Here is a 27,303-nt window from a genome sequence, read left to right as displayed (position 1 = left end):
ATTCAAAAACTGTTCTGCTATATTATATAGATATATATATATATATCTGTAACTTCACTAAGCAACATAGCAATATACAACAATAAACTGTACTGTCGTATTATTTCTATATAAATATTGCTTATTTATACAACAATACAACTTGTTGACAACAATCTGTATTGTTGTAAATACTGCTAAACCCTAAACTTTAAATACTGCTATATTTACAAATTGTATTGCTGCAAATACAGCAATATATATTAATATATATGCAAAAGCAATACATACTACTAGATTGCTGTAAATACTGCATGTTATATATATATCTATACATACAAATTTAATTGGATTGGACAAAACCAATCTATTCTTGCCCTTACACAATCTAATTTTCGTCCCAAAATTTCTACCAATTCCAATCTTGGACCAGTTCAGACGGATTGAACACCCCTAACTCGACCGCTATAATTACTCCATCCACATTTTTCACTCCATATATTACGAGGAGTGAGGAATTAGATAAGCAATATATACCCTTTAATAACAATGCCAAATATTTGCATCACCAGGACACAAATTCAAAGAACGTTTTACATGAACGAAAGAACAACGTAGGTAGTGGTAGTCAACAAAGTCCACTACACAGTTATAAGCCCATTAGTCCATCACGCGTATGAGAAAAATCTAACAGTCAAGCCCATGATTCAGCAGCGCCCACGACACACCAACCACCAATCGAGGGGCTATCTGGCCATGACACGCTGCCCAACAACCCTGGGTGCGTTATATGCAGATTGTGCCCCCGCGATTGCCTAAAACCCCTATGTATCAATTATATTTTGCCCTGTCTTAACACACAAAAACTACTCCCCTGAATGGCACATCATACAAACACTACCTTATCAATTCCCTGAAGTTAACGAATGACATAATGTGTGTGTGTGTGTGTATTTAAGTTTGTCAAAGTTGTACTAAAAAAGTGGGCACTAGCATGCGTCACTTCTGGCAGCAAAACTTCCCTGCCTAGGTTATTAAAAGGGAAAGAAGAAAAAAAAAACACACACACACACACACAAAAGTATCTAACTGAGACTGCTACAAGAAAATTATGACATACCTCCACCATCAGAAAATTTTAAAACTCTCTGAACAGAGTTGAGATCACTACAAGATCATAAATGCCTCCACCATTGTGGTTCTTTGGTTAATCCGCTCCCCCATTTTCTCTCTTCTTTTTTTTTTTTTTCTTTTCAGGAGAAAAGGGGATGTGCGAGCGCACAGTTGGAACAGGAGGAGAATTTCAGGCACAACTACTACTATTCGACATGTTATTCATCGTCTAAGCCTAGTAAGGTCTATACCGTCTGCCACGGTTGGCATCATCGCTACCACCACTGCCCCCTCCCCGTGCTTGTGGGCCACCTGAGCCATTGCCACGATCGTTCCTCCTAGGCCTCGGAAGCGACATCTGCGCTCCAGGCTGCTGACTGCAAGATCCCAAGTCAGCATAAACCAAACTATAGCTTCACTATTAATCTGATACAAAGGCAGTTTTTGTACAGGGCTGACAACTTACAGAACGTAGCCAATTTGACCATCTGGCAGAACCATCGGCACCATCTGCATCCCTGCCGGCATCGGTCCCCTACCATATATCATGGGCTGTTCAAGCACAAAAAGCACATGAGGTGAAAACTCACCTAAGAAAGTCTAAAAGGGACATTGAGATCATGCTAGTCCAGGCAAATACCTGCTGAAAGCCAGTGCCAACACCATATCCAGCTCCTACAGGGCCATACTGATTTCCAGGAAAGCCACCATAACCAGGATGGGGAATGTAATTTGGATGAGGCCCGGAAGTGTGAGGATTAACCGCATCAAACTTCTTATCATTCTGAGGTTTAGCAAGACAAACTTCCAACACCTGACCTGTAGTTTATACCGTTGGACATATTATTCTCCATAAAAATAAAAAAAGGATTTGAGAAAGAGAAGCAATAGGTTTATTAAAGCGTTCCATTTTCAAAATTTACAAAATACATTTAACATAAGAGGTAAACCAGATACAAAGAGGAAACTGTTCTCTCTCTAGTTCTAGAATTATGACAAATTAGTTCAGTAGTAAACACGTTTTCAGAGCTAAAATACTTGAGTGGAACTCAACCTGATTCCTATAGGCAGTTATCTTGATGAAGCTTCTTGAATAATTGTTAATCAAATTTTCAAAAAGTTTGCTTTCAAGGCTTGTGTGATTAAGGTTTCAAAATGATTAGTGGGACTAAGGCTTGGAGTGCTGTCATTGCTGCTATAATATCATTTCTTTTAAATGAATTTATTTTCAGAAAAAAAAAATCCAAATATTACAATGGTGTCATTCCACTGAAAAGAAATTAGCATGCATATAAATATTGTTTAGCCAGCATTTCATTGCCAATTGTCTGACTCCTAAATAATAATGAAATAAAGCATTGATGAGAATATTACCATCAATTTCATATTTCTCTGTATCTTTGACAGCCTTCAATGCGCTGGACCGTTCTGCATAATGTACAAAACCAAAATCTCTTTTGCCACCCGATTTAGCAGGAGGCATAACAACTTTAGTAACCTCCCCATGGCGTTGAAATAGTTGTTTCACTTGTTCAGTTGGGGTGTTCTCAGGGATGTTCTTCACATAGAGAGCCTTAACCTAGGAAACCAAACAGGCAACATGCGTTATATCAAAATTAGAAGAATTTTACAGTGCAAACCAATGAAACAGCTAGGGAAAAATAAGGACTCCAAATCCCTTACATGATTCAAAACTAATTCTATGATTTTATAGAAAGAGCAGCTAAATAGTTGGACATTTTTCGGATAAGCACTCCCTTATTTGAAGAGATTTGATAAGGGTTAATTACCAAAAAAATACTGAACTTTAACTGTGTATTGTTTTAGACCAAACTTATAATTTTTTCAATAGCTGTATACAACTTATTATTTGATTTCAATAATAGACTGTTATTTATCCTGTCAATAATTCCCATTAAATGATGATATAGTAAGCTTAAATAGCCTGCTTGAAGAATGACTTGCCACCTCAGACGTCTGATAACATTTTGAAAAATTTCCCAAATGTTGGAGTTTTGCAAGTTCGTGCAAAACCAAACCAAAAAATAGAAAGGGTCGACACAGGAAGGGAAGTGAGCTTGCCACCTCATTCTTCAAATAGCCTATTAGAGCTTGAGACATATGATTGTTTAACGAGAATTATTCACATGAGCAACAGTACATTATTGAAACCAAACAATAAGTTGGATGTGGCTATTAAAAATATCAGAAGTTTGATCTAAAAACATGGTTAACGTTTAGTATTTTTTAGTAATTTACCCATTTGATATTATACCAATTTTTGAAGCAAAAGAAATTGGATTCTGCAATTGATTATTTTGAAATTGAAATGTTTTTAAAGCACTTATCAAGTGCTTAGATTTTATAAGCCATGCACAATGAGGAATTCGGATACTTAAATTTTAATTTCATATTAGGAAATTTAGCCATTTAGATTTTAGATTTTATCTTTTTTTATGGTGTTGAGCTAATTATAGTTAAATCAATTAACTTTTAGTTAGGATTTCAACCAATAAATAGGCTTACGTTGTAACTTCAGAAATTCATGCTTTTGATGATATTGAATATACCAATTTACTGATTTTCCTCCCCTCCCCACTTATTTTCTTCTTCCCCTAATTTCTTATCTCTTCTTCAATACTTCTTCATTTCTGCTGTCGCCCATCAAATTGCTATGAGCAAACCTTGGTTCATGGCTTCCATCAATTTGGTCATCATCATCCCACCATACAAGAATAGCAATTTTTCACATTACAACAACCATAATCACAATACATCGACAGCAATCCCATTCATCATTTCATCTTCATCATCAACACCATCAGTTTTCACAGCAGCAACAACTGCACAGCAACATTCCTTCATCGACAGCACCCAACGGGAGCACTTGATGTATATCAATCCACAGAAACCATCAAAGGAAGCCCTTGAAGTCTATCAAACCATCATCACCCCTTTTTTGGTCAAACAATAGAAAAGAATCCCTAGGAAAATTTGGTGCCAAAATTGATTTGAGGAATTTTTTTAGGATATTCAACCCAAAACAGAGTTTATTTTCAACTAAAGAACTCCTGTAGTGAGAAAAATACATGTACTTGATGAATCTAACCCATCTTGTAGAAAGAATACTGGTGATTGTGATGTGGACAAAATAGAGCAACAATTGGAAAATTATCCTCAAGCAAGAAAAAAATAACAAGAAGATGAAGGATCTTCTAAGATGGATCAAATGGAGACAATTCAAAAAGAAAGGGAGCATTCACATCCAAGAGAAAGGGAATGTCTTCATCAAAATGATATTCACATTGGGTAAGACTTGTATGTGCTATATTTTTGTTATGTAATAGCATTAGGGGTCTCACACCCATAAACATGAAGATGTCTAAACAAGTACATGGATGACCAATGTTGGAGAACGTGTCACTAGACATGATTCGCCATGAGAATCCATTTTAATTATATGTTGATGGAATTCTCATATGAGATAAGTGTAATTAATCCTTGGACCTAAGGTTATCACAGTCATCTCATAAGAAGATCAATATGCTTTGACATCGTTACAATGGGTCTAGACAAAGGCTGCACATGGGCGATCGTTGGGCAAATCGTGACGCTTATGGAGATGGGTTCATAACCAAGATAGGACTCGTCTATCTCTTGAAAGAAAATGATGTATCTAAAGCACATTCGATAGATATCCACTTTAAATCCATGATCATAGTGAAAGAGATCAATAAGGAATTACTGATTCACTTTCTATTGAGTGAAGATATCCAGAGAACCAAAAAAACCTCATGTGATCGCAATCAAACAACACATCACCAGACTTGAAATCACATAAGATACATTGATGAGAGGATTGAATTACACGGTAACCATGCTCGTGAAAGGTTGTTTACGGATTATGAATATTTCTGAATAATTGGGTAGGCATGATGCCTTGCTAGGCAAAGAATAAGATAATCCTCAAGAAATGAATAAAGTGTTAGGGAACAAATCAAGTGATAAAAAGAACTTGGAACAAAATCGCACAAACAAAAGACAACATTTATGTTATATGTATAAAATAAACTATATGTATTAAAGCACAAGTGTACAGTACAAGCATATATATATATATACATACGTGTACTTAAAAATAAATACATTAATACTCCCTTACTTATCATATTTAACACTCCCCCTCAAAGTGGAGCATATATATTGAGCATGCCCAGCTTGGTACAAATATAATTCACATGAGACCCTCTAAGCGACTTGGTGAGTAAATCAGCTAGTTGATCGTTGGAACCCACATATGTTGTAACTATATCCCCAGAGAGCATCTTTTCTCTAACAAAATAGCAATCAATTTCAATATACTTGGTTCTCTCATGGAACACATGATTAGAAGCAATATGCATTGCAGTCTGGTTGTCACAAACCACAATTGCATATACTTAACCTACATAACTCCTAACTCCTTAATTTATTGTTTCAGCCACACTAGTTCACATGTTGTTACGGCCATTGCCTTGTATTCAGCCTCTACACTGGATCTAGCGACAACAGTTTGCTTTTTATTTTTCCAAGAGACTAGGTTTCCACCCACAAATACACAGTATCCAGATGTGGATCTCTTGTCACTAGGTGATCCTGCCCAATTGTCATGACCCCAAGGAACCCCAAGGATATATTAGTAATACATGTCATGTGTTTTCCTTATTAGTTGCATTAGTTGCATTTCATGTTGTTGTTAACATCTTCAATTGTAAGCCTATAAATAGGCTTGAGTAGTTAGAGAAAGAGAGCTTAATGAATGATTTAAAGCTCAATTCCCTTTCTCAATACTCTCCCACGGCTCTTCTCTCTCTCCCTTAATTCTGTTTTGTTCTTTCTTGTCCTCTTCTTACTCTATCTTCCTCAAACTCTTATCCAAATTCCTTCTTAGACCTTAGCTAAACCCTAGGGTCATGACACCAATCAGCGTTCGTATATCTGTGCCCATGATTTTGATACAATACACCCCGACCAGGGGTAGCCTTAATATATCGAAGAATGCAGATCACTGCATCCCAGTGATTGTCACAAGGTGAATCCAAGAACTGACTTACCACACCCACAACAAATGAAATATCAGGACGAGTGATTGTAAGGTAATTAAGTTTCCCAACTAGTAGACGATAGCGCCCAGGATCAGAAAGAGGCTCCCCCGTCTCGGCAACAGCCTAATATTTGGATCCATAGGGGTATCAGTAGGCTTACATCCAAGCAATCATGTCTCCTCTAGCATATCCAAGGCATACTTCCTCTGAGAAATATAGATGCCTTGCTTTGACCGAGCTACCTCAATACCCAAAAAATATCTCAAAGGAACTAGATCCTTAGTCTGAAATTGTTGGTGAAGATGTGCCTTCAATTCAGTGATACCAACATCATCATCCCCTGTAAGTACTATATCATCAACATACACCACTACTAGAAGAATGTGGCGGCCAGACTGGGAATGATAAAAAACAGAATGATCAGCTTCACTCCAAGTTAACCCAAACTCAAGAACAGCTGAACTAAATCGACCAAATCAAGCTCGAAGAGACTGTTTTAAACCGTATAAAGATTTTCGAAGACGACACACCAGCCCAGACTCCCCCTGAGCAACAAAGCCAGAAGGTTATTCTATATACACCTCCTCCTGTAAATCGCCATGGAGAAAGGCATTTTTTATGTCCAGTTGATGAAGAGGCTAGTGAAACATAGCAGCAAGGGGCAAGAAAAGGTGAACAAAGGAGATCTTAGCAACAGAAGAAAATGTATCGCCATAATCAAGACCAAAAACCTGAGTGTATTCTTTGGCAACAAGACAAGCCTTAAGACGATCGATCCTACCATCAAGGCCAACTTTAATAGTGTAAACCCAGCAACAACCAATAGTATACTTACCCTGGGGAAGAGATACTAAGTCCTAAGTCCCAAGTCCCGGTTTCAACCATAGCAGCCCGCCACCCTGGATGGGAAAGAGCTTCGGGAACAAATTTAGGAGGAGAAATAGAAGATAAAGAAGAAACAAAAACAGAATATCTAGGGGACAAAGAATCATAGCTAACAAAATGGGAAATAGAATGGCGAGTACCTTTACGAAGAGCAATAGGTAAGTCAAGATCAAAAGTCAAAGGCGACGGACCAGGGATGAGTTAGGAGACGGCTCCCGCGGACTAGCGACGACAGTCGGTGCTAGTTGGGTCACGAGTTGTGGACGCCGTTGATAGACCTGAAGATCGGGGCGATCAAGGCGAGAGGCAAAGGATGGTGGAGACGGTGAAGACATTGGAGATGGAGATGATGTAAGGTCAAGAAAAGGGACAGGGAAAGGTAACCCAGCAGACACAGAATCAGAGATCGCAGACGAAGAAGGGAAATAAGGAGATGACTCAAAGAAGGTAACATCCGCTGAAACAAAATATCGAGTTAATTGAGGAGAATAGCAACGATACCCCTTCTAAAGGCGAGAATAACCCAGAAAAACACATTTGACGGAACAAGCAGATAATTTATCACGACCTGGGGCAAGATGGTGAACAAAGCACATACTCCCAAAGATACGATGAGGAAGAGAATATAAGTCAACATGAGGAAAAAGAATGGAATGAGGAATCTGGTCATTAAGGACAGAAGATGGCATGTGGTTAATTAAGTAACATGCAGTTAAGACAACATCACTCCAGTATTGAAGCAGAACATGCATATGAAGAAGAAGTGTGATGGTTGTCTCAATTAAATGACGATTCTTGCGTTCAGCTACCCCATTTTGTTGTGGGGTTCCAGGACACAAAGTCTGGTGAAGAAACCCATTGGATGGCATATAAGATGTAAATGGGAGAGACAAATATTCAAGAGCATTATCACTACGAAGAACACGGATAGGCAAATTAAACTGTGTTCTAATTTCAGCACAAAATGTAGTGAAGACTGAAAATAACTCTGAACACATTTTCATTAAATATAACCATGTAGTCCGAGAGAAATCATCAATAAATGTTACAAAATAACGAAAACCATCTTGTGAACTAACATGACTGGGACCCCATACATCTGAATGGACTATTGAAAAAGAAGAACTAGCACGTTTATTGACTCTACTTGGGAAAGAACTATGACTATGTTTCCCAAGTTGACAAGACTCACTCTAAGGAAGAATTACTAGAGAGACTGAGAACCATCTTCTTGAGATTGGGAAGAGAAGGGTGCCCCAGCTAACAATGGACTTGTAGTGGAGAAGTTATAGTCGTGCACGCCACTAAAGAAGCAGGTAGAGACAGATAGTAGAGACCGTGAGACTTAAGCCCCGTGCCAATCATCCGTCCAGTCCTCCGATCCTACACTAGAACAGAATCAGACAAAAAAGTTATAGAGCAATTAAGACTGCGAGTGAGTTGACTAACAGAGAGCAAATTAAAGGTACATTGTGATAAATGTAAAACAGATGATAATGATAAAGTAGGAAGAGGTAATGCAGTACCAATATCCGTGACTGAGGCTTGAGAGCCATTAGCCAATGTAACAGAAGGTAGAGACTGAAGTTTGAACATGAGATAGGAGAGAAAGATTACCAGACATGTGATTGGTTACACCAGAGTCGAAGATCCATGGGCCAAGAGAAGATGAAAACTTAGTAAAGCAGGCAGTAGGGTTACCAGTGTCAGCAAAGGATGTGACAGGTGAAGTAGCCTGTTGTGCCGCTCGAAACTAAAGAAACTGAGCATACTCCCCCTCGGAGATAGTCACTGATGAGGAATCACTAGGTGTGATAGATGTCTGACCCTTTGAAGCACCGACAACCATGTTAGCAATACTGGCTGCGTGAGGTGGACGACTATGTAAGCGATAACAAGTCTCTCTAGTGTGACCAAGACAATTACAATAGGAACACTGGGGCCGAGGATGACCACCACCCAGACGACCACGATCAGTCGAGGTCGTAATAAGGGCGGAGTGATCTCCAGGTACGGACATGCCACGATAAACAGCAGTAATAGAAGTAACCTGGCAAATACCTCTGTCAAAGGAGGGAGAGAAGCATTGCCAAGAATTTGTGTCTTAACTGAGTCAAGCTCCAGTCGAATTCCATGAAGACGGAGGATAGTAAACATTTGATCACGTTGTTGCTGTTGTTTTTTGATATCGGTATCAAAGGGCATCAACTCGTTAAAGTCGGTAACAGAAGCTTGAAGCTTACCCAAATATGTGGTCATATCCAAATCAGCCTGTCGTAAATTGAACAAAGCATCAATCACATCATAAATACGAGTGATGTCATTAGTATACAGCTCACGAGCCCGAATCCATAGGGCACTACACTCCCGAAAAGGTTGAATTATAGGCATCAAGGTTGGCTAAATGGTCTGCCACAATAAACTCAATAACTGAGCATCCACTTTCTGCCAAAGAGGTTGATCGCCCCTAGGAACAATTGAAATAGTCTTTGATAAATGATCCTCAAGGCCATGGCCAAGAAACCAAATTTCAACTGTAGATGACCAAGTGGAATAATTTTGTCCACTCAACTTCTCTGTGGTAATAATTGGTGTGCCCGAAAAATAGGGAATGGTCACAGGTGTGGATATGGTGGAGCGGCTTGTGGATGAAGAGTGAGTTGGAGATGAAGCCATGATGAGGAAAGAACTGCAGATCTGGAGCAGATCAAATCTAGAGCAAGTTGGATTACACGTCTAAAGAGAAGGAGCAATAGATCTAGAGCAACGGCAAATCTGGGCGCACAAAAGCTGAAGCTAAGTCACCGGAGAAGACTAAAAGCCACAGCTAGAGTCGCTTGAGGATGGCCAGATCTGGACAAAGGCGGCGACAGTGAGGGCGAGATCTGGTCACAGCTGGAAGAAGATGGCCGGATCTGGAGAAGGAGAGCCGCGATGGCCGCGTGACCAACGAAACCAACAGCCGATGAAGAGACCAGCGATGATGGCATCGGTTGACGGCGGCAGTGGCTAGGGTTAGGGTTAGGTTAGGGTTTCAGCTCTGATACCATGTTATATGTATAAAATAAACTGTATGTATTAAACCACAAGTGTACAGTACAAGCATATATATATACATACATGTACTTAAAAATAATACACTAATACCCCTTTACTTATCTTATTTAACAATTTACATGGTTAGGCAAAGGATGCCAATCTATGGCCATACTAGGTGTTTTTCACTATTCAAGAAGGTTACAATTATAAGAATTATGCCCACATATTTATAGACCAAAACTAGGGAAAATAGAACTCCTAATTCGAACAAGATTCCTAATCTATTTAGGTTTCGAGGGAAAGCCCTCGCAAAGGGCATTGCCCCCTTGACCCCCCACTTGAAGATCGAGTAGCAAGATCCCCGTACCAGCTCTACATAGGAGTCATAAATCAAATCTGGCTCCACGTTTCCAACATTGAGTATCTTACTCTTCTATTCCAAGTTGAACCTAAAATGTCAATGATGCCTTCAACAATGAGAATTGGTTCTTGGCCATGCAAGAGGAGCTAAACAAATTTAAAACAAATAAAGTTTGGTATCTTGTATCAAGATCCAAAGATCATCCTACAATAGGCACTAAATGGGGATTTTGAAATAAAATGGATGAAAAGGGGATGGTGACCATAAACAAAGCTAGGTTAGTTGCTCAAGGGTGAAGTCAAGAGGAAGGTATTGATTATGATGAAACCCGTGCCTGCATATCTAGATTAGAGGCTACAACACATAATTGGCCTTGCATACTATAAAGATTTCAAACTTTTAAATGGATGTTAAAAAGTGCTTTCTTAAATGGACTTATAAATAAGCGTATGTTGAACAAACCCTTGGTTTTGCACATTATAACTTTACAAATCATGCTTATAAACTTACTAAGGGATTTATGCGGTTTGAAGTAGGCTCCTAGACCTTGGTATGGAAGGTTCGATAAATTCTTAATTGAAGAAGGCTTTGCAAGGGAAACGGTTCACACCACTTTTCATAAAAGCAAATAGCTCTACTAGTTGTAATTAGAACTTATGTGGATGATAATTTTTTATGCTTCTAATCAGTCCCTTTGTGAAGAATTTACTATGAATGAGAGGAAAATTAGATAAAAGCATGATGGGTAAGCTCAACTTCTTCCGTGGTCTTCAAATCAAACAAATGGAGGAAAGAATCTTCATCAATCAAAGCATGTCAAAGATCTACTAAAAGGTTTGGGTTTGCAAGATTGCAAGCACAACTCCATGCCATGGGAACATCTTCTATGCCTAACAAAGATAAGAATGGTAAGCCTTTTGACTTAAAACTCTATTAAGAGCATGATAAGGTCGTCGCTATATTTGACCACATATAAGTTCTACATCATTTCTAGTGTACACATGTGCACTAGGTTTTAATCTAATTCAAAGGAATCACATTTTATAGCCAAAACAAGACTTCTAGATATTTAAAAGCTACACATAATCTAGGATTGTTTTATCAAAAAGTTAACAACTTTAAGATTATGGTTTATACAAATGTGGAATATGTTGGGTGTAAAATTAATAAGAAAAGCACTAGTGGCTCATGTAAATTTCTAGGATATGACACCATTGCAATAAAAGAAAAACACCATTGCATTATCATCCACCAAAGCAAAATATATTGTTCTCAATGGTTATTGTACATTAAAACACCAACTAGAAGATTTTAGAGTTAAATTAGATCATATTTCCATCAAGTGTGATAATACTAGCCTTGTTGCCTTAACAAAAAATCCCTTGCACCATACTAAGACCAAACACATTGAGATAAGACAATTTCATTGGAGATCATGCACAAAAAGGAGATGCCATTGATAGTATACTCACAACCAGATTGCAAATATATTCACCAAGCCATTTGGACAAGAGTAGGTGTGAACATTTTAGAAGTGAGCTCAGAATGGTATACATCTTAAACTCAAAACTCCACGTGTAATTACGTGTGAAAGAATGGTTTGTGCATCATATGCTTTAATGATTATGAATAACTTGTGCATTATAAATGATTATCATCTATATTCATGATTCACATCTATAAACAATGTTTTTAAAGCCGATTTTGAGTGAAACGGAGAAGACTTTCATAAATCAATTCATAGTTTTTGACAGTTTACTATACTCCAACACAATAAATGAACTCTGCAAACTCTCAACAATTCTATTCAATCTTCCAAAAGTTTATTCAACAAAGTTTGTTAGACCTATCGAAAGCTTCAAAAGATTTTCAGTGTATCCATCTCCACACATAAATGCATACAAAACCCTCTAAAACCCTTCACTTACTCATCCAAACAAACATTTTTCCTCATTCTCTCTATTTCCCTTTTGACCACAAGTTCTCTCTATCACAACCTCACTTGCCCGAACCCTCTCTATTTTGACTGAGACCACCTCTCCTTCAACATACTTTCTTCTTCATAACCTAAACCGAAAGCCTCATTCCATTCATCAATATGGTCCAAACAAGGAATCCCAAGGTTGGAAGCAAATGGCAGCAGAGGGAGGACACAAGACAAGAGAGATTCAATGATATGTTATCTCATTGAGATGTCCTCTACGGTTAGGTATTGGATATCATTTTTTTGAGTTTAACTTTGAGTAATTACAAGTGTTGGTGAATTTTTGTTGGGGAGATTCTGTGACATTATCAAGAGGAACTTCAAGTGTTTTATTCAAATGCAAGTAATTTGTTCAATGGAATATTTTCTGAAAAAAGGTCTGTCATGATTTGTCAAAGCATGAAATTGCTGGAAATTGGTACACTATTGAGTGAAACTCTATACATTCTGTGATACCCCAACTGTTTAGTAATGTACTTCTAATAAATGAATTGTGAATTGAGGTCATTCAAAGGCTCAAATAATGTATTTGGAAACATTCTAATGGTGTTTTGTACATGTTAGCTTATCCTATAGTGAAAACTTGAGACTTGCCAAACAAGTAGATGCAGAGACGTCAAAAATGGAAAGATTCAAATATGGCCAAGAAAGCCAACAAGGCTCTAATTTGAAGTTTGAGAACTTACTAAGGGTCCACTATTGAGAGAATCCAAGTTGTGGTAAAAAAGCAAACAGTTTGACCCAGGGATAAAATAGTTGTTTTAACCATGAAAACCTGTCCCTTCAGATATGCTCCTATTAAATTAATTTTGGTGAAAATTATATTTTTAATTAATAATTTAATTTATTTATTTAATTAAAATAAATAAAAAATTATTTTCTTCAAGTTGGTTTTACGATATCAACTATATGATAGAATATAACCATATTAATTATCTTCTTTCACTGTCATCTCTTGACACTTTTTCATAGCAAGATTATGGGAACTTTATCTCATCATTTCCCTTGTTAGAGGGTTGTATTAGAAGGGCATCTGACATAAAATTTTGCCATATTGATCTTTTATATGAATTTGTATTGTCAATGCGACCACTTAAGCCCCTAGCTTTGGTTATTCTTTCCCACCCATGGGTCAACACTTGGGTTATCCAATTGGGTTTTTTTTTCATCGTGGGCCAACTCTAGTTAGTTTACTTTGGGCCTCATAAAACAAACTTAGCTTTAGACCTTAAACTAAAAGAATAGGCCTACATCTCTAAAAATGTTCTAAGCCTGTCTTTAACTCCACTTGGACCTAAAATTAAATTAGCCTTTAGGCTTACTTTAAAACCAACTTGTGCCTAATTTAAAGGGCCAACCTATTATTTAAATTTGGGCTCCAACTAGTCCATTGCCTTTTATTACTTTAGGCTCCCTTTAAGCCCACTTTCAAGCTCATTTCTAACCTAATTTAGTTCCAACTTGAACCCAATTTTTTCCTACCCAAAACCACTTGTCTTAGGCACTAAATAAGAGTTAAAATTACATCCAAAGCCTAACACCACTACCCAATGATTTTTATATCTTTGAGCCCAATTTAGCTCACCTTAGGGTCCAACTTACCCCATTTCCTTACATTATGGGCCAAACCTTAAATCCACTTCAACATAAAACTAACCCATCCCTTAATGGACGGATTAAGGGTTCCTAACTCCTAACGCAGTCCACTTTAGCACTAATTTCTGACATTTGATTATCTTGCACAATTTCCTTTTAACTTCAATTTTTGTGTTTCTACCTTCATCTAATGATCTCCTCGCTTTGAGTGAGTCTTTGAGATATCTTCTAACATCAAATGACCTCATTTTTCATACCCAATTTTCTGTTGTAGGAGGATTACAAATCAGTGAGCATTGCTTCAAAAATCCATAACCAAATTCATTCTAATCTCATTCCCTTTTGCCTGTTTTAACTCCTACACTTAAACCAATCTCCAAGATTAATTAATGCCCATTTCAACTCATTTGGCTCATTTGTTTCAAATATTTAAAATGTTCATTTCAGTCCATTCCCCATTTTGGTTGAAACCTCTAGGGTGTGCCTAGGTTATTTATTCAATCTCTAAGCATAAAAACAACATCATATCAAGCCTTTATCCCTCTTTTTAGGGCCGGGTACATGAATTCTAGCTCATTGGTCATTTCTATTTATGCTTCTAATATCTATAAGGCTCTTGTAACTCATTTGATCTCTCAACATGAAAAGTCATAATGCAAACATGAGCTTTGACTATATTGCATATCCATCATAACTTGCGTCAAATGATGAGCAAGAACTCAAAATTAATTCTCCATTATATCAAAACATCACATAAGCTCCTCCTAATCCTCCTAAACCATTTGGCCATCTCAAGGATTCATTACAAGAATTAACCTTAACCCTCAAGTATGTACATGACATTGCTTACAAAAATCATAATATCTAAGAGTTAATACAAAAACATGAAATTTCCAACAAAGAATCCTCCTTGGTCGAATCATTATGCTTCATTAAAGAAAAATGAGATCATTCCTTCAATGAGTTTTATATTGCAGACAATTGTCCAAATGCATATATGCAGAATGACGGTAGTGGAGATGACATGGATGACACTACTGATGAGATTGGTGGAGCTGATGGTGGACTAGAGATGGAAGTATTGCATGAATCTATAGCAGCATCAATATTTTATCGTTGATTTACTTTGACTTGGACCATGTTAGCTTATTTGATTTTCTAACTAGTAAATAGTGTCATGATATTTTACGGAGATTTATTTTATTAACTTTAATGACAATGTGGTAAATCAACAAAAGCCAAATTACATGCCTAAGGGAAGGAACTATAGGGTTTGTGAGTTGTAAACCAATATGTATATATATTAAGTAATTCCTTTAATATCTCAAACATCATACAAATTATTTGGTCTTAACTATTAGTTGGAATTTTTTTTTTTTTTGGATAACAAAACAATAGAATAACATGAGAATAATTTATTTTATTATATTTGGTTTCATATAAAATTATGAATCATCATAAATTAGAAAAACTAAGTAATGCACATAATTAGTTCTGTCCTTTCTAGTCACTTTAACATTCTAAACTGTAGTCTTTTACCAAATAGTCATAACCAAAACTCCACTCAACTTAATAAATTTACCAAATAATTTTATGTAACCCAACCCAACCCACCTCACCTCAACTCATTTTTCTAATTCAATCCCAAATGAGCCCTTAGGCATCTTACATTTGTTTTACCCATAATTCAATAATCATAAGGCTTTTCCATTTTGGTGAAACTTTCCTTATTTATGCTTATCCCCTAACCCTAGGCATGGCAAGCCCTCTAGTAGCCTTCTAGGTTTTCATTCTGACCAAACTCAAAAAGTAATCTCTTAGCTTAAACTAGGGAAAATGCTTTTTGTACTTTCTAGGCACATTCTCCATTTATGCTATTTAAGATAATACACCATATAAAATAGCATTATACACATACAATTGCCCTCATGAGAGATGCACCGAGTAAAAATAAATAATCTATTGGGTTTTACTATCAGTCTAGGGCAGTATGCCTCGCAACTGGTGCCTAAAGGTGTATTCTTCCAATTTCTTGAACAAATCACCATTAGACTTGGTTTCACCTGGGGAACTTGTGTCAGGTATGGCCACATTCAGATATCATTTGACTGATTATTTTTCAATCTGAAGTCAAACTCTTCTTGTAGAGCCCCAATTTAGGGTTTTAATTTTCAAGACCTTCCATTTTTAAATTGGTTGATTCTCGTTTCTAACATTCATTATATCACATCTACTACCTCCACCATGAATCTCATTACAAAATTCCATCATTTTTCTTCCTCATATTTTGTGCCCTATAAGGGCTGGCACACAAATCAAGATAGCTCTTCGGTGTCCTCTAGGGCTCAAAATTGAACCAAAGGACCTTAGTGCTCTCTAAATACTAGGCCATACTTCCCTTAGAGTTTTGCTTTGAAATTCCTCTGTTTGGACAGGTATACCCTTTTGGGAATCAAAATGGCCATTTTACCCCTAGGTCAAACTATAGACTTTTTAAAAAGTTGGGTTTTCTTTTGACCCTCAGCCCTTAGAAAGTTCTCAAACCTCAATTTATAGCTTTGTTGGCTTTCTTAACCAATTTTCAAACTTTCTATTTTTTGGGCAATATCTAGACTATATGTCCAAAATCTACATTTTTTGTAACCTCTTGAAAACCTTCAATTTTCTCTCCAAGAAATCTAACATGCAAGAAAACCATTAGAATATCTCAAAATGCATTATTTGAGTGTGTAATGACCTCAAAACACAATTCATTCGCTAGTTGACCACAAATACAACAATAAAGGGTCAAAGTATCAAAACAACTATCCAAACAAAATAATTTTAAGACAAAACTCAAGAAGATCTGTGGTATAAGGTTGTAGAGGGTGTTGGGATCCCTTGGTTCAAATTGGAGGTCTAGGGGACACTTGGAGAGCCATCTTGATTTGTGTGTCAGACCCTATAGGTATGAAATACAAAGAGAACCAAACGATTGAATTTTGCAACAGAATTTGAGGTGGAGATAGTAGGTCAGTGGCTATAGTATGATGGATAGAAGTGAGAACAAACCAATCCATATCACAAAAGGCCTCAAAACTAAAATTCTAATATGGGACTTCATAAGAAGGGCTCAACTTCAAGCAAATGGCTAAACATTGCCATACTTGGCAAGTGAGTTGCCCTGTGAAAAAATGAATATAGATAAAATATATATATATATGACAAGAATAAATAGGAAGTAGAAGCATTATATAGAGCCATCTAGAAGGCAATGGGCTGTCACAAAAGGAAATTGCCACCACAAGAAAAGAGTAACATGTGGCAACAAATAGGAGGAAAGGTGAAAGCAGATTCAGCTAAAGCAAAAATCTGCAAGGCAGTAGCCATATTTGCTCAAGGGGGGGAAAAAGTTCTAGTAAGCAGCTGATTTTGAACTCAATTTTAGGATGCTAAATGAATAGATTATTAGCTGCACAGTCAATATGTTATTAGGCATTAAAAAAACTAGTGATAAAATTTTTTTATTTTGGTTGAGATTTGCGAGAGTTGGATTAAGGGATTAATTAAGGTGATTAAGGTTAATTAAGCAAAAATTAGCTAAGGGCCAGTTATGTGGAGTCTTGAGGAAGCTTAGAAAAGCTTATAGAAACAGCATGAGGTAGCACAAAACTGAAGCAAACACATGAGGTGTTGGATGTGAGTGAGAAGTGGTTTTTATGGCTAGGTGGCAAGCTTGGAGAAGGGTTGAGTGTCCAACTACTGAAGCAGCTAGTGAGCTCTCTCCATCATTTCTACAGCACAATCAATTTTCTACAGTGAGAGGCTCTAGAGGCAGAACTGTCTTACTGAGAGAAAGAGCTATAAAAATAGTGGTAAAGAATGAAAGGAAGCTGGTAGAGTGAAGAAATTCTTCTCAACTTGAAGAATCATCTTGATTAAGGTAAGTGCATGGTTATGGTTCATTCATGTTGGCATTATGTATAAAACGATTTTATGGCAGCTTGTTATGCATTTAAAGCATGATTATGCTCATGATATGTTCGGGCATTGTGAGCATGCTCATAATGTGAGTCAAGCATGCATGACTTTGAAGGTTCATTGCCATATAAGTGCATACATGACCCCTCTTGATGGGCCGAAAGGCCAAGGGTAAGATTTCAGGGCCCTTAGACCATGTGAATGATGTCATCAGATGTGTGGTATGATGGGCATGAACCTAAGGTGCACCCATAGGAGGAGAAATAAGGGAAAACTGAGGTTGCCTTCATAAAATGTGTGAATGATTGCCATGGCATACTAAGATTGTATTCTCATGCATTGTATTTTAACATTCCAGACCATGCAAGGGAGGGGAAGGAAGACCAGCTTGGGGGTTAGATACAAGATGAAGAGTTGTATAAAATCATCCACGTATCTTTAAAGCATGTCATAGCATGTATAATAGTATGTTGATGTATTAAAGCTACACATGTGATATATGAAATAAACTTGTGCTTAATGTTGTCTTAGTTTAATGTTCGGCATATAGATGATAAGAGAAATGATTAAAGTGAAACCCCTGATAGTAAAGACTAGACCTATGACCAAAAGGGAAATTGAATGCCTAATCACACGTTTAGATATCAGAGAGCCATCCATCTAGTAGGAAAAGTCATTTGCAACTTCGCGTGGTAGGGTTGCACAATAGCATTTGGTCAAAGGAGGGGCGTTACAAGTGGTAACCAAACCATCTTAACCGCATCCCACACATTTTATCTTCAATACAAATCACTCCAACCTTATTACGAAGAACCTCGTCATGCCATTCAATGAATATGAACAAATAAATAATAAGCTAAAACATTTTATTAATTCCAAAAATAGGAAGTATGTGGTTTCTAGATGTATTTTCCCAAAAGATGTAAAACAAGCCACAAAAAAAGATGTAAATGAGAAAGCAATTGAACCAAACAATACACCTATAGCAGAAAGAGAACTTGAATATGCATATAGACAACAACATATAAAGCCTTAATGAAGAATCAAGCTAATGAAACATATTATAGAATCTTGGGAGAAGGTGATCAAACCAAAAAGTTAAGAAGAGAAACTAAGGTATCTGGATTGATTTTGTGCCTAGCAAGTCAACAATGAAAGCTATCTACTTGTTGAAGCGTCAAATAGAAGATTTTAGAGGAAAAAGAAATTAGTTTGAGTTGCTTATACAAACAATAAAGAAGACATGTATCAAAGAATAGAAACATGTGCTACTCCTTGTGGAGAGAGAGATTTTTCAATTACAATTGAATTACATCAAGAATCAATTCTTATCTCTTTGTTTTAGTGATGAATGAACTCACTAGTACATCAAATAAGGTGTCTTAGTGCATGTCACTCATAGCTGACATTATCTTGTTAAATGAGACCCAAAAAAATGTGAATAATAAATTGAGTTATGAAGGGACATATTGGAATCCAAATATTTCAACTTGAGCAAGTTAACAATTGACTAAATGAAATTCCAGTTTAGTAAATGTTGAGAAGAGACTTGAAAAACAAGTTATTCCAAAAACTAAAAAATAGTTTAGATATCTGGAATTAATTGTCTAGAAAGGCAAAATAATTATTGAGAATATTTCTCACAGAATCAAGACATGATAATTAAAAGGTAGAAGAGCCTCTAACATTTCTGTGAAAGTAAAATCTCTTTAAAGCTAGAAAGAAATATCAAATAGTTGTAAGACCAATTCTATTATATGGTAAGAGATGCCTGGATAATTTAACACTAGAATGTGCAAAATTAAAGTAAATTTATGTTCATAGAAGAATATACAAAATTAGAATAGACTTATTCGTGATAAATTTAGAGTGACGCCTATAAAGGATAAGATACATGAAACAAGTTTAACATAGTTTGGACATATTAGACAATGACCAATAGACACATAAGAGGAGAGTGGGCAAAATGAAGAAGTTTACAAAAAAGTAGGTAAAGAAGATCCAAAAGAAAACTAATCTGAAACTCTTAGGCAAGACACATAGGATATATTGAGTCTAGGATCGATTACACACAAGAAATCTCACTCCCTCACAGCCAACTCTCACCCGATGGTAACAGAAATAGACTAACAGATTAATAGAGTAAATCAGCAATAACAGAGAGTAAAAGAGGCAAGAACTTATCCTGGTTCAGGCATGAAATACTCTACATCTAGACTGCCCGTGACCAAGACAAAATCCACTAGAAAGCAATAGGATATAGCACTCCCTCTCACACACTCTTGGCTATAAACAATAGCCTCCCCTCCCGAGAATACAAGGACCGACCAATGCTCTCTCTTAATTCTCTAGAGACCGTGCAAGATGAAACAAGAAGAATGAATGCTAAATGTAAAAAACCACCCTAGAACCTATTCGCCTCTATTTATAAAAGAGATAGAGGCAGTTACAAACAAGGACTTAGATGCAAATCAGAAAGAATAAAAGGACTACCGGAAATAACTTACAGCAAGTTATTTTCGTTATATCTTAAACACATAAAATATAAACATACAAAAAAATTATTCCCACTACATACAAAGCCCTCTACTGAGACTTGACAACTTAACTAATGCAAATTCTAACAATTTCTCCACCAATTTGCATAGTTGAACCTTCAATTTTCAGTCTTCCAGGTTCTGCTTCTACTTCCTTTCTTCCATCTTCCGGTTTCCTTCTAAGCTTGATTGCTTAGACTTCCTCAAGCTATGTTGAGTAGCTTCATGGAGTGCTTCATCTTGGCTACTGGAACAGCCTTGGTGAACATGTCCGCTGCATTTTCTTCTCCTGCCACTTTTTCTAGCTTCAGCTCCTTTTTGTCAAGTATCTCCCTGATAAAATGCAAACGCACATCAATATGTTTTGTGCGTTCATGGTGAGCCTGATTCCTTGATAGATGAATTGTGCTTTGGCTGTCACATATCAGGGTTGTATCTACCTCCCTTCCTAGCAATTCTCCTAGGAGCCCCTTTAACCACATAGCCTCCTTTATTGTCTCTGTTATGGCAATATATTCTGCCTCAGTAGTTGATAAAGCTACAACATGTTGTAAACTTGCCTTCCAACTCACTGTAGCATCCCAAATCTTAAAGACATAGCCTGTGGTTGATCTTCTCCTATCTTGATCTACTGCATAGTCTACATTAGAGTATCCTAGGATTTTGGCTTATATTCCCCTTTTTGCTCCACCATAAACCAAACCAGTGCCTAATAATCCTCTTAGGTACTTGAATATCCACCTAACTGCACTCCAATGAGCTTTCCTTGGGTTTGCCATAAATCAACTAACCACACTCATGGCATGTGCAAGATCTGGCCAAGTACAGACCATGCTGTATATCAAGCTTCCTACAACACTAGAGTATGGAACATCTCTCATTTCTGCCTTATCTTCCTCATTTATAGGAGATTAACTTGCTGAAAGTTTAAAGTGCTGGGCAAATGGTGTGCTAACAGCTTTTGCCTTAGCCATTCTAAATCTTTGAATTAATTTTCTTAGATAATTTTCTTGTGACAGTCCTAGGGCTCTAATCTGTTTATCCCTCTTAATTTCAATTCCCAATATCTTCCTTGCTTCTCCTAAGTCTTTCATCTCAAATGTTGACTTTAAGTCCAGCTTCAACTGCTGGATTCCCTCCCTTGATTGACTTGTAATCAACATATCGTCAACATACAATAGGAGGTACAAGGATATGTTGTTTGATACTTGTTTAAAGTATACACAACAATCATATGAACTCCTAACAAACCTACGTTCAATCATAAAAGTGTCAAATCTTTTATACCATTGACGTGGTGATTGTTTTAGTCCATATAGGGATTTCCTAAGAAGCCATATGTCATGAACCCAAGGTTTAATCTGGGTTTAAACGTGTAATCGGAAGAATTCGATTGATTTAGAACCAAGAATTGACAGATTTGGGGAAGAAAATAAGAAGAAAGAGAGGGAGAAATAGAAGAACAGAAGAGAGAGAGAGAAGAACGAGAGAGGAAGAATGGTAGAAAGAAGAAATTAGAATTTCAATTCCATAATTTTTTAGCATACCCCAACAAACCAATAGCAGTAGCCTTATATAGGCATTACAAGCTCAATAGTGGCCTAGCACATGCACCCCATGTGCTTCTAAAATATCTCCTAACTATTATTATAATACTATTACTATATTGCCCTTTAACAATTCCCCCCTCCTTGAGAGAGTTCTTGTTCCCAAGAACTTACAACAATTTAGCCATTGCTCCTCAACCAATATCAACTCTATCTAGCTTGGTTGTTCTTCCTTTTATCATTCCCTTTCTAGGCCGCTTCTTCTTTGTTCTTGGATACTCCTCAACTGAAACAAAAATGATAATCAGTGCAATCAAAGCTACATCTTCCTCCAAGGAGTGGCATACCATTTCCCGTGGGTTGGTGATAGCTACCAAATTAAGATAGCTTGTACCCATAGATTGAGGATCCAATATGATGCCAAATCCAGTCAATATATCCTCATTTAGTGCCTTCATTGAATTTAATTGCTTCTAGTCACAAGCAACAGCTGAAACTTGCAGTCCTTCAGCCTTCAATTGATGTTGCTCCTCAACCTCAAAATTTACAGCAACATTGTGGCACATTTTAGGATCAGTTCTACACACCTTCACAACATTGGAAGATATTTCAGCTACAAGTAGGCCATCTTCATAGCAATTCTCATCATCAATCTGATTTGTAGACTGATTCTCAACACAATTTTTTGCTTCTTTCTCTTGCAAAATTTGGCCTAAACTGATGTCTTTATAACCTCTCTTTAATTCTTCAGAATCATTAGTTACCCTTGACAAGTTTTCTTCAGTTCCAGCCAATGGTTCTTTAGTCCCAACATTATTTATCGCTTGTTTAATAACTGAATTTTCATCCACCTGAGGAGACAAATTTCCAACATTAAGCTTGGTAGCTTGTAGATCTCCATTATCAACTGATCCAAGCTTCCCATCTGGTTTAAAATCATCTGGCAGCTCATCATTTTGATTGGATGGGGCAGAATTTTCACTGCAGTGTTCACCATGCTCCTTGTTTTGCCTTTCCTTCATTTCTGATTCATGCTCCCACTCTTCCATAAAATGATCAATGCTCCTTGCTTTCTTGTTTGCTCTTTCTTTCAACTTCTCCTCCTCTTTAGGCTGCTCCACTCCAAGGAATTCCTCCTTATTAAAACTTTCATGATAATCATCAAAATATTCTACCAGAAAGTTGTAATGATACTTCTTAATAAGTATCATTGCAAACTCCTGTAACTTCTCACGGAACTTACGGCCAAATTCCTCGCACTCTTCATGAGTCCCATTACTTGTTCCTTTGTCCCTATTGCTGCCAACTGAAAATGCAGCCTCCTTTGGCTGCCATTGAGGCTCCATTCCAGCTGAAAATGAAGTATTCTTCTGCTGCAATTGAGGTTCTACTACTATCCTTTGTGCACTATTCCTCCGGGCCGAAATCTCACTAGCTGAAAAAGCAATAGGCCAAGAAACCGCAGCTCTTTCCATCATAATTCCCCACACTTCCGTTCTGTTGTTGTCTGAAATTTCCGTTAAAACTAACTGCAACTTCCGAGCCGACAGTTACTTCTCCCCTTTGGTTATGATCAGCAATCAAACTCACCAGAATAATTTGCTTCGCCTTACTAACAGCACCTGCAACAGCCTCAACAAAATCAATAGTATATCAACCTGCCCTTCCACTTCGATGAATCATCGAACCTTCTTTCGGAGACATCTTGTCTGTTCGTTCGCAAGCTTCGACCAACACTTACTGAATTTCAAACCGAGAGCCACCAAATGCACTATCAGAACCACTTGGCCAAGTCGCCTCCAGCACAGCCTCCCGAATAGATCAACTTAGCTATTCAATCCATTCCTTGTTTTGTCCAAGATTGCTTCTTGTGATCCTTCGCGTTCAGCAGCCTTCGTCAGTGGAACTCCTTCCAATCCCGATTAGGCGATATTTCCGATCAAAGGTGTTCAATCTGTTCGCCCAGACTGCTAGACTCACCTCGGGTCCTTCCTTTGGTTCTGCCCAATCACCAACCATTGAAAATGGCCGCGACACCCACTGCACCACCGTGAGGAACCCGCTGCACAATCGCCAGACCTACTGCAATTAACTCAGCTGTAACACTAACTTCCTTGCCCGACCAAACCGCGATCGCTTGGAACTCCTACACCAATCGCTCACTCCAGTCGCGACCCACTTGGATGTCCACGTCACCTCCTTCGGCGGACTCCCACACCAATCGCGAATTCTCTTCTGTACTGATCGATGATGGGCTTAAGTCCAGTGGATCTTCGCGACACTTCAAGTATGCTCGCCTATCGACCCACTCCAATCGCAAACTCTCCTCTTTACTGATCGATGATGGGCTCAAGTCTGGTGGATCTTCGCGACACTTCAAGTATGCTCACCTATCAACCCACTCTAATCGCGAACTCTCCTCTGTACTGATCGATGATGGGCTCAAGTCCGGTGGATCTTCGCGACGCTTCATGTATACTTGCCTATCGACCCACTCCAATCGCGAACTCTCCTCTATACTGATCGATGATGGGCTCAAGTCCGGTGGATCTTCGATTGTCTGTTCGTTCGTGGATCTTCTACTAGTCTCACCAATCACTGTCGCTGATCGTAGAGCTTGCTTGCCCGCGCTCATCTCGCCCACGTGCAACGACCTAGATAGGTTCCGAGAGTTACTGGTCACTGCTCGAACTCGCCTGAGTACTACTGACTTTCGTAATCGATTCTAAACAGCGTCTTGATAATTGCTTGAATTATAGCGCCTATGAAATCATTTTTGGAGTTCTTCCTCACCTTCAGCCGAGGATTGTATGTTCTACTTCAAATCAGCTTGTTTATTTCAAAATCGGATCGAACGACTACTGAACTCACAGTCGAGGAACGAATGGTCTGGTCGGAATCACCTTCCAATCCAAATGAGCAGCACACTGCTGAGCCCCAATCGGATTCACCTTCAAATTGGAGCTGCAACAGAATCACAGCCGAGGATGGTACGGCTCTGATACCAATTTGTCATGAACCCAAGATTTAATCTAGGTTTAAACGGGTAATCAAAAGAATCCGATTGATTTAGAACCAAGAATTGACAGATTTGGAGAAGAAAATGAGAAGAAAGAGAGGGAGAAATAGAAGAACAGAAGAGAAAAAGAGAGAGAAGAACGAGAGAGGAAGAATGGTAGAGAGAAGAAATTAGAATTTCAATTCCATAATTTTTCAGCATACCCCAACAAACCAATAGCAGTAGCCTTATATAGGCATTACAAGCTCAATAGTGGCCTAGCACATGCACCCCATGTGCTTCTAAAATATCTCCTAACTATTATTATAATACTATTACTATATTGCCCTTTAATTACTACTTGGGTCATGACACCATACTTGCTCTATTTTTCCTTTAGACTCGAACCCCTTAGGCTGCTCCATGAGAATCTTTTCATCTAATTCTCTATGTAAAAATGCAATTGTGACATCCATTTGTTCCAGCACTAGATCCATGTGGGCTATCATTGTAAGGAGTATTCTAATTGAGGTGTGCATAACCACAGGAGAAAATACCTCATTATAATCTACTCCTGCAACATGTGTGAATCCTCTAGCAACTAGCCTAGCTTTATATCTAGGCTTAAAATCCTTCCCAGCTCCTTCCTTTATTTTATAGAGCCATTTATAGCCCATTACTCTTTGTCCCTTAGGCCTTTCAACTAAGGTCCATGTCTCATTCTTATTTAATGAGTTGATTTCTGATTTCATAGCCTCAATCCACTTCCTTGAATCCTTAGAGGCTATAGCTTCATCATACATTTGAGGTTCCTCCCCCACAACCTCTGATGCACTTGTAAGTGCATAGGAAACCAAGTCTGAAAAACCATATCTCTTAGGGGGTTTGGACTACCTTTCTGCCTATCCCGAGCAACATTATACCTATGCTAGTCAGGTACATCTTCTGCATCCGATCCCTCCTTTCTTTCTTCATGAGGGTCAAAGCCTTGGTCAGCTATGGGCTCCTCTAGATCTTCTTGATGTCTCAAATCCTGGCTTTGAAAGCCAGATGCTTCTACACTAGGTATATTTTCCTGCCATTCTATATCTACATTTTCTATTGTAGATGTTGGCTCCTCACTACCCTTATCATGCAGTCCCTTAGCTACTGATTTCTCATCAAAGATAACATCCCTTGTAACTATAATCCTTTGGTTTTCAGGTTCTAGACTCCATAGCTTATACCCTTTTACCCCGGCTAGATATCCTATGAAAATACATTTATGTGCCCTAGGTTCCAGCTTTTCTTATTTTACATGGGCACATGCAATACACCCAAATATCCTTAGGTGTTTTAGGCTAGGTTTATGACCTGTCAATTTTTTATAAGGGGCCTTAAATTTGATAGTTGCTGAAGGAGACCTATTTATGACATAGGCTGCAATGTTTACAGCCTCTCCCCAAAATGCCTTTAATATATTTGCATGAAATAGCATACACCTAACTCTCTCTAAGAGTGTCCTATTCATCCTTTCAGCAAGGCCATTTTGTCTAGGGTTTCCTGGGGTAGTCAAATGCCTAACTATCCCACTGTCTTTTCATAGGTCTGTGAACTTTTTATTGCAGAATTCAAGGCCATTGTCAGTCCTAATGGTCTTTATCTTCCTCCCCCTTTGGTTCTATATCATGGTTTTCCATGTTTTGAATGCCTCAAAAGTATGTTCTTTTGTTTTCAAAAAATAAATCCATACCATCCTTGAGAAATCATCAATTATGGACAAAAAATACCTAGCTCCATCATAAGTGACAATTTGGGCAGGTCCCCATAAATCACTATGGATATAATTTAGGGGTCCCTTAGATGAGTGTATAGCTGTTTTATTAAATTTTACCTTAGTGGCCTTTCCATATATGCAAGATTCACACTTCTCTAGTCCTGCCACTTGATCCCCCTTTAACATCCCTTGCTTGGCTAATTCTTTAAGGCCAAGCTCACTAATGTGAGCCATCCTAAAGTGCCACAATCTTGTAGTTGTGGCTACCTTATCACCAGCCACTGCTACTTCCCCATTTAACCCAGCAGCTTGCAGAACATATATCCCATTCTGTTGGCTGGCCTTCATACACACTAAGGATCCTTTGGATACCTTAAGTGTATATCCCTCTCCCTTAAAACTATAGCCATTCTTAGTTAATTCACCAAGAGAGATTAAGTTTCTTTTTAATTCCAAGATGTATC

At 37.8% G+C, this 27,303-nt stretch overlaps 1 protein-coding gene across 2 annotated transcripts in view; it reads right to left on the bottom strand.

The window, feature by feature from the left end:
• Positions 1 to 1,075: 1,075 nt before the first annotated feature.
• The window catches only part of LOC127787078 (heterogeneous nuclear ribonucleoprotein Q), a 30,555-nt gene continuing 4,327 nt past the window's right edge, over positions 1,076 to 27,303 (bottom strand). For both annotated transcript variants that reach the window (XM_052314935.1, XM_052314934.1), the window contains exons 6-9: positions 2,467 to 2,671; positions 1,733 to 1,911; positions 1,559 to 1,644; positions 1,076 to 1,469 (exon numbers count right to left, since the gene is read on the bottom strand). In XM_052314935.1, the coding sequence (XP_052170895.1) occupies positions 1,328 to 1,469; positions 1,559 to 1,644; positions 1,733 to 1,911; positions 2,467 to 2,671 (612 nt within the window). In that variant the 3' untranslated portion in view covers positions 1,076 to 1,327. The remainder of the gene's footprint in view (positions 1,470 to 1,558; positions 1,645 to 1,732; positions 1,912 to 2,466; positions 2,672 to 27,303) is intronic.

The sequence above is a fragment of the Diospyros lotus genome, chromosome 12 (assembly GCF_014633365.1).
Source record: "Diospyros lotus cultivar Yz01 chromosome 12, ASM1463336v1, whole genome shotgun sequence".
Lineage (NCBI taxonomy): Eukaryota > Viridiplantae > Streptophyta > Magnoliopsida > Ericales > Ebenaceae > Diospyros > Diospyros lotus.
Note: the sequence above shows the minus strand (reverse complement) of the source record. Positions and strands in the feature narration are given on the sequence as shown.